This window comes from Fulmarus glacialis, unplaced genomic scaffold (genome assembly GCF_000690835.1).
Source record: "Fulmarus glacialis isolate BGI_N327 unplaced genomic scaffold, ASM69083v1 scaffold10094, whole genome shotgun sequence".
NCBI lineage: Eukaryota > Metazoa > Chordata > Aves > Procellariiformes > Procellariidae > Fulmarus > Fulmarus glacialis.
Genome location: NW_009209915.1, coordinates 1 through 8,794, shown reverse-complemented (window position 1 = coordinate 8,794; position 8,794 = coordinate 1). Strand labels below are relative to the sequence as shown.

At 38.7% G+C, this 8,794-nt stretch overlaps 1 protein-coding gene across 1 annotated transcript in view; it reads right to left on the bottom strand.

Annotated features, from left to right (window-relative positions):
* Positions 1-8,488, bottom strand: part of DHX8 (DEAH (Asp-Glu-Ala-His) box polypeptide 8) — a 13,763-nt gene extending 5,275 nt beyond the window's left edge. Inside the window, exons 1-15 of the mRNA XM_009576992.1 lie at positions 8,408-8,488; positions 7,720-7,792; positions 7,145-7,230; positions 6,372-6,481; positions 5,952-6,263; positions 5,509-5,653; positions 4,734-4,937; positions 4,135-4,222; positions 3,698-3,795; positions 3,021-3,168; positions 2,448-2,629; positions 1,844-2,038; positions 1,455-1,640; positions 775-985; positions 256-437 (exon numbers count right to left, since the gene is read on the bottom strand). Coding sequence (XP_009575287.1) covers positions 256-437; positions 775-985; positions 1,455-1,640; positions 1,844-2,038; positions 2,448-2,629; positions 3,021-3,168; positions 3,698-3,795; positions 4,135-4,222; positions 4,734-4,937; positions 5,509-5,653; positions 5,952-6,263; positions 6,372-6,481; positions 7,145-7,230; positions 7,720-7,753 — 2,181 coding nt within the window. The 5' untranslated portion in view covers positions 7,754-7,792; positions 8,408-8,488. The remainder of the gene's footprint in view (positions 1-255; positions 438-774; positions 986-1,454; positions 1,641-1,843; positions 2,039-2,447; positions 2,630-3,020; positions 3,169-3,697; positions 3,796-4,134; positions 4,223-4,733; positions 4,938-5,508; positions 5,654-5,951; positions 6,264-6,371; positions 6,482-7,144; positions 7,231-7,719; positions 7,793-8,407) is intronic.
* Between the last annotated feature and the right edge of the window lie 306 nt (positions 8,489-8,794).

Genomic DNA, 8,794 nt, shown 5'->3' with positions numbered 1-8,794 from the left:
AAAGAAAAAAGAAAAAAAAAAAAAAGAGAAGAGAGAAGAGAGAAGAGAGAAGAGAGAAGAGAGAAGAAGAAAAAAAAGAAAAGAAGAAAAAAGAAAAGAAGAAAAAAAAAGAAAAAAGAAAAAAAGAAGAAAAAAAAAGAAAAAAAAAAGAAAAAAAAAAGAAAAGAAAAAAAAAAGACGTATGATTAGCAGTGTAATAAACCCCAATATTAAAATGTATTAGCAGAAGATGAAGCCACACTTGGCTGAAATTACCTTTCTGCTTCCCGGTGGGGCTGGGTCAAAGATCCTGGTTTGCATTTCACTGGGTAAAGCCGAATATACTGGTAGGATAATTAGCTCTGGAACATCAGGTCCTAGAGATTTCATCCTCTCATAGAGGATTTCACAGGCAGTGTCAATCTCTTCCTGACCAGTTAGAAACACTAAAATGTCACCTAGACAAGGAAGTAAATTAAAACACCCACAGAATTAATTCTGTTTAGTACAACTCCTGCATTACCACATTTCCATCCCTTACTTTTTCCATTTAAAGCAGAGGATCCCCAACTTCTGCTAGCCCCTGGGCAACAACCCTTAGCCAGAAGCAACATACTTCAGTCTTTCACCCAACTTTTTCAGCATTTTATTTACTACATTTGCAAAAAATAAAGGATAGTGCCGAGAGCATTTTGCTCATATTACTAATACATGATCTATGACTTACAGAAAGACCTTGCTCATAGGTATCAGAGTCCTTAAATCACCAATCACCCTAGACTATTCTCCACTCACCTGGTGGCTCTGTTAAGTGGATCTGCATTACTGTAATCAGACTGGCATCCAAATAATCTGTCTCTGGCTCTTTTGTGTACAGAATTTCTACCGGGTATGTTCTGCCAGGAATTGTGAAGATTGGCGCTTCGTAGAAATACTGAGAGAATTTCACAGCATCCAGCGTTGCTGACGTCACTATCAACTTCATATCCTGCCGTTTCTGCACTGTCTATAGCAGGATAGAAAGTTCTCAAGTAATTTATTGCCTTTGAGACTATTAACATATGGCACTACACTTAAGTCAGAGAAATATGACCAGTAATATCAAGCGTTTTGACGTCTGAGTAGAGAGCCAGCTCATTCCAGTATCCAGAATGTCAAACAATTGATGACTAAGGTCACATTTCAAACCTTTCTTAGCAGCAGCTATCACTGAAAGCCTTATTCAGAGAAGGAAGAGCAAAGCAAGAACACTCCTCCGCTCATCCATCATTATGAGCATCCTGGACTGCCAATTCTCATTGTTTCTGCTAAATTTTGCTTGCTTTGTCTTCACACAGAGGCTCACCTGCTTCAGAAGAGACTCTTAGAGCATGTGAATGAACTTGACTTGTGTGACCTTGCCTTTCCCTGTGCGCTGCTACCCATATGTAGCATACACAGGACACTGAAGTAATAAAAATCAAATGCTACATTACCTTCTTCAGGAGTCCAAAGAGCACATCTGTATGTATGGTCCTCTCATGGGCTTCATCCAGCATGATAATGGCATACTGAGTCAGATCAGGATCTATCAAGCACTCCCTCAGTAACATACCATCTGTCATGTATTTGATAACAGTTTCAGGGCTAGTGCAGTCTTCAAATCGAATGGTGTAGCCAACCTAGAAAGAAGAGTTGCACAGAAACCGAAGCTACAGAATTAAATTATTAGCACCATTAATTCCCAGTTTGATTATTCTGCAAGCTCATTTTACAGCCTACAAGGGAACAGACACATGGACATGCAAGCAACCTAGCTCCAGTACTGATTTTTCCTACTTTTCCTCATGTTTATTTTGCTATGTTCTTCAGCACAGAAATTCACCTCTTGTCCCAAGCAGCAACCAAATTCCTCTGACACCCTCTTTGCCACAGACATTGCAGCCACTCTGCGAGGCTGAGTGCATCCAATCTTTCCTCTCGATGTATACCCTGCCTCAGCCAGGTATTGGGTAATCTGTGTTGTTTTCCCAGATCCTGTCTCTCCAATAACAATCAGAATCTGGTTGTCATGCACAGCCTAGAAAAGATCATAATAGATACACTTGTCAAAATTTAAAAACAAAAACCAAACAAAATCAACACAGTGTATCTAGGACTAGACCGAGTACCTACTGCTCTTGCTCCAGCTGACCCAGACCAAAAATCATGCAAGTGTTCTTACTGATCAAGTCAGCAAACTGCTTAACTATTTAGCTGACTCATCCCTTGCCAACACGATCCTACTTTCAATCTTGACTTAAGTCAATAAATATCTGGAGCTTTATTAAAATATACAGATACATATAATCCTTTAAAGTAATTATTTTGAACTACAGTTCTGCACTTAAAATTATTAACTGGCTATTCACCTGTCAACAAGCTAAACCAAGAATGTTTATTTTGAATTATTGCTTGCTCAAACAAGAATGCCATTTCAAGAGTCTTACTTGTATCAGCTGCTCCTTTAGTCTGAAGATTGGGAGACTCTCTCTCTGCTCAATGATGGAAAGCTGGGTCTTCTTACCATAAGAAGCTTTGTTGCCACCAAATGCATGTTTCTTCCACTCTGGGATATCATTGGGCATCATCCCAATACCTCGCATGTTTGCAGCTATTTGTCTTCCATCCACTAGAAAAGAAACAATTTCACCATTACATTTAGGTTCACACAGCACAGACCCTGATGATGCTGCTCCTATTGTTCCATCATTCATGCCTTCTATACTTGTGTGTTTAAGTATTTTTTAAGTTCCTACATGTATCCCCCCACTGTTACATTAATTTCCATGTAAAAAATTGCTTCACCATCCATCACACCTTTTAGTAATGCATCCGTGATGGATAGCAGGATGTACCTTTACATTTCCCTTGACATTCATATTTCCACTTCAGTGGAAAAGCATTCTTCTTTGCCTCGCTTTTAAAGTGAGGCAGACAAACACAGTATCAAGACATTTCTCCTGGGTTGCTCAACTATCACAAAAAAGGCACAGTTCACACTTAGATGTGTTCAGACACACCATCAGGGAGAGGATCCACCCAGTGTGTGTTCAGTCCCATGGGGATAGAATCCATCTCTGCTTCTCTCTGGGCTTGTTTAAGTTCTCGTCTTTCTTTAGCTAAAGCACTCTGCATCATTGCAGCTTGGGACAAGGAACCATCTGGATTCTGGAAAGCAAGAAAAAAGTTAAGATTTCAAGCACTCCCTTCAATTTCAATTACCTCTCTGCTGCCACTGTCCTTTAGAAGCCTCTTCTGAAGATGCTGTAAAAGATGTTAACTTTTTATCTATTTGAGTTACAGGATATTTCCATTAGACCAGCCTCATGAACTTCCATGGTCATGACTAATATGGAGCATCCCTACTCTGTTCAGTCAGAATGATTATGGGCACAACCAATGAAAAAAAAGTATTTCTCTATTACTTTCTATTTTCAAAAGGTAAGAAAAAGCAGAACAGACTATGTTCTAACACACTTATGTGAAATGGTTGCTGCTGCATTTCGGTTCTATTATTCCACTTCACTGTCACCAGTTAAGTAAGAAACCAGCTCTATAAGTAAAGAAAGTATCTTCAGTTCAGTGGTAATGTTTTCAGGGCTCTCGGTAATGTCCAGGTGGAAAACTGGTTGTTAAATTCCCAAATATTTATTTAATTAAACCAAGTATATTGGTCTTAGTCCTAGAAATCTCTTACCTTTACTATTTTGATGGGACTCATATCCATGCTCTGTTTAGTGTGACCTCGAAGGAACGGTGGCTCTTCTTCAACTAACTCAATCTCAAGGTCCTCATCTAAAATCCACAGGTGACAATTTTTTTTAGAAAACTTAAACATCTTCTTTCCAGTACATAAAATCACCTCTTTAAACGGTGCTTCCTGTGTATTCTTGATTATGATGCAATTAGATAGTTTTAAAAGTGAAAACACCACAAATAAAAAGAATGCACAGACAGGGCACATCCAAATGACACTAATAAGGCTAGAGCAACCCTAGTTCCAAATGTTTAAGATGACAGCAAATTGTGAGATGCTTCACATCCACTTATATCATCATCTCTTTTGGAATCAAAACACATCCAGAAACACAAGGAAATTACAACAACAACAACAAGACTACTTGGAAATGCTACCTTCTTCATCATCAACTTTAGGAAGAATCCCGGTCTCCTCATCAAAGTCAGGAAACTCTTCCTTGGAAAGCACATTAGCTGCAATCATCTGGGAACAGAATGAATACAACATGAATTTGTCCTCATGAACGATCACAACTCATGCCTACAGGTCTCAGTTCTAATGCTATTGCCAGACTTGTAAAACGGGCACAAACGAATGTTGTGATTTCAGAACAAAGGAATGGTCCTACATTCTGGCACACTTCTCCCGAAGTCATCCAGTCTCTGAGCAAATAGCTATTTTGTTATTCTAAATACCATCAGTGTGAGACAGCTGGCTTATGCATGGCAGGACTGCACTCATAATCAAATACCACCCAAGTGTTGCTGGAAAAAGATCGTGATCCCCCATGTCAGAGTGATCTCTGGAGGTCACTGCTCAAAGCAGAGCCAGTGTCATAGTTAGAACTAAGCTAGAAGTCCCAAATTGCAAGAAGGCAGCAACTTAGAGGTAAGGAATAAGTTACACAAACAATCAAGGAGCTGTATTCTAGTTCATGAAACTCCCTAGCAATTTTACTAACTGACACCCTATTTCCCTGAATACAGAAGCACACCTGTTTTATTTCCCATTTCTCTGGGTCTGAAATTCGGGTGAGGCGTTTCCGTTCAAGGCTATCATCCTCCACCTCCGGGGCATTCACCAGGGACAGGTGACTGGGTCTGTCTGGGTTTCTCATAGAGGTTTCTTCATTGGTTTCTCCAACCAGGTTTCTCCTCCGATTTGGGTTCAAGTCTTCCCCGGTGTCTTGATCAACATCCTACATTAGATTGATTAATCAATCAGCTCTACCTATATTGCACTTCTCCTTATCTATTAACACTGGTGCTTCCTCTAACACAAGAGGAGAAACAGAGAAACAGAGTAGATTTCTCAGAGACTGCTGCCAACAACAGCTCATGCACAGAAAATGCTATTTTGCATGCTTTTTTTTTCAGCTGGTATTGTGAGGTAAGTACGCCCCAAGGCCTGGAACACTCTATTCTGCCTTGGCAATAGCAGTGATTTCATTTAAAATGAGATGCTTCTCTCATAGTGAAACAGGAAGACAAACATAGTAACAGCTTGAGGTTTGCCTTGTCACTTAGCTTGACTTTGTCAAGTCAAAAAACTGTTAGGACATTACATCAAAAACAAGAACCTAGAGAAAATGAGTAAAAAGTAATAGACCACTTAAACACAGAAGAGTAACTCAATTTTTTTAACTCCCACTTGAAGGGTTATGTATTCTTTTTCATCAAAAAGACCAAAAAATAGCAGAAAGACGCATAATCTTTAAAAATTTTGGCACCACAAACTCTATTATAAGGACTATAGAACATCTTCCATACCTTCATGCTCAGGCTGGTTTTGGATCCAGTAAAGGATAACACTTTGACTTTTACTCTTTGTCCTTTGCTCACAACATCAGCCACATTGGCAACCCGTCCTTCTCTTCGAAGCTCTGAGATGTGGACCAAGCCCTCCCAACGCTTCCTGTAGGCGAAACAAACACAGGGGCATGAAATGTTGTACATTATTACTCTGACAGTTCTTCAGATCAGAGTCTGCTTTAAAATATTTTGTTGTCAACTGACTGTTTGTGTACGTTCATAAACTGTTTTTTATAAGGAGAACATCCTCTACTGTCAAATTTATTTTTCTGAAACAGACATTCATTTTGGCATCAAAACCCAGCACACCTTGTTGTATCTTCATAACCTCTTTAAGATACTAGCAGAAAGGAGAACTCAGATGGAATAGTACCAGATTTATTGTGAACATCAGAAGGTACCTTAGTCCTTCCAGCTGCACAAAGCATCCAAACTGCATTATACTTGTGACTTTGCCATTGTAAATGTCTCCAATGGAAGGCTCCTCAGGTGGTGGACGGTCTATGTGCTTGTCTCTCCATCTCTCATTGTTCTTCTCAACGTACTTCTCTCGATCCTTACGGTCCCTACTGGGACTCTGACTTCTGCTCCTTGACCGGTATCTGGATTTTCCCCTGTTCTTATCCCAAGTCCTAGAACGAGACCTAGAGCGAGATCTGTGCTTTCGTTTCCTGTCCCTGCTACGACTTCGGCTCTTCCTCTTTTTCTTTGCCCTAAGAAACAAACATTACATATTTGCAGTGAAATTCCACGTAAGAACAGGGCGAGCAGGCAATACCAACTGCCAACACCCATCCCCCAAAGACATACTAGAAACCTACCGGTGGTCACTGTTCCTTTGCTTGCCTTGCCTGTCTGCACTAGGCATTAGAGCTTCAAGTTCTTTAAGTGCATCAGCTGCCACTTTCACATCATCTTCATCCAGCATATTCTGCAAGAACAGAGAACTGTTCTTAAGAAGGCTGATAAAAAGTCTGTCATAGAGAATTGATCTACAGAAAAGATAATCACATGCATGTCTATTTAGAAGGAATGTAAGATAAAAAAAGATCAGACAGAATACGTTGATGTAGGGGGGGAAAAAAACATAATAAAGCTACCCCCCTATTTTGCCACAATATTGAGACAATTCTGCTTTTATACAAAAGACAGCTTCATCTCAACACCTCAAATTATTACAGAAATATAAAATGCAAGTCCCTTGTAGCATCTGAATGTCCAAAATTTTTATCTAGTTTGTAATCCATCATTACTTTGGACATTATGTAAAAAAGGCTAGGTTACAGATTTCAAGTCAAAGACCCTCATCTTCCAGATATTCTGCAAAACAGTATCAACGCGGCAATTGCTGTAACAGCTGTTCCTGATAACTAGATGCAATAATACAGCCTTCTGCCTCTTTTACACTTCATTTCTCATAGTCCACTTTTATCCATGCATTAGCAGGAGACGCTCACATTAACATGAAAAAAACTTGAAACTACAGGAGACGCTCACATTAACATGAAAAAAAACTTGAAACTAAGAGAAACAGAGGAGAAAAAAAAAAAAGTTTTCACACACTCACAAAAGAAATCTGAAATTATGACCTTACCCTGATGTTGGGATTGTCTGGCCTGCAAAGGGCTGGAAACAATTCCTTCAACTTTTCCTTCTCTGATTTGGGTTTGACAACTGTCTCTGATTTTGAGATTTAAAACAAACAAACAAAAACACAAACAAAAAACCCCAAAACTTAGAAGAGCTAGAATGAGTTGCTCTCGATTTTTCTGTAATTGAATATAAAGTTTAACTTTCATCTGAATGCAAAGGTTTATACAGATTTTACAGAGATTCAATTCAAAGATTACAATGTTACCTTCCTACAAATAAAATCACTATCCTATTACTAATAAAATTATTATTAATAATTACAATAACTGATTATTAGTGAATCTGTGAAATACAAAAGTACTTTAAATAGCAGTAATCAGTATGTTTTCAGTGCCTGAACGGCTTTGCTAATCTACCACTAACAACAGCGAGACTCCCACTGCAACAACAAGATAAAAAATCTTGTCTTACAGTAACTACATCAATCTCACCAAACATGGCCAAAAACTATGGAAGACTAAGAGTTTTGTTTTCCTTTGTACATTGAACTGATAAGAGAGACAAGACTATGCATACCTTTGCTTGTAGATGGCTTTGGTGGAGGCCGCATTGTCTGTATGAGGCGTAGCAAATTACTAATAAGGGAATCCTGAAAAATTTAGTAAAATACTTTAATCTAAGAAATTACTGCAATGCTGTTTTTCATTATTAGAAGGCACAAGTAAGGATTTTTTAGCAGGACAAAAAAAAACCTCAATTATGAAGATGCAGGTTCATTTTTAGAAAGTAACATTGGGCTTCATGTGCATCATAAAAAGATACAATAAATTAAATCTGAAAATTGTTATGATAATTCCTTTTAAGTGACTTTTCTACTTATCATTTTTAATCACCAATTTAATCCAACTACAGTTATTTCTGGGGAATTCATGAACCCAGTATCTAAGTATCATAAAAAGACTTATGACAACATTTGCCTTCATAAAAAGCTGTTTCTTCCATATTTTATACGCTCAACAAGACAAAGAGCAGTTCAAGTCCTCAGAAGGATGCTTTGCAAAAACTACAAAAGTTTTTAAAAAAAAAAAGGAGGGAGGGGGAGGCTTAGCTTGATGAGACAGGAGTACTCAAAAGCTAATTAGTGCATAGTTTTCCAATTGGAGAAAACCAATAATCACTCCTTACACCTCTCTTTAAAACGAAAAGCTCTATAAAATACACCAGGACACGAAGAACACGTAAATAACGTTCAGATCTCACTTACAGTGAACTCAGCACCATTCTTTAGAAGAACTGCTTTAAACGTGTCAAACGTAGTATTTTTCTCAGCAAGGCTTATCACAAACTCGGCTGCAAAGAAAAAGCATTCATTAAATTAGAACAAATAATTAAAAAGCAGTTTAAGTACTTCACATTCGGATAAAAGCTGTTCTCCCGGCAACGCAGTGACCAGCCAGGTCTATCTACCTACGGAAAAGCTGCAACGCTGCTTGCAATAGCAGCGGCTTCCTTTCCCAGTCCTTTCGTAGCAGCCCAGATCGAAGCACTTTCTCACGCTCACGACAAATTTTTTGAAGAAAAATCATGCGTTTTTTATGAATTCGAAAAGCCCCTTTGCAAAACGCGTCCGGGCCGACAGAGACGGCTACAA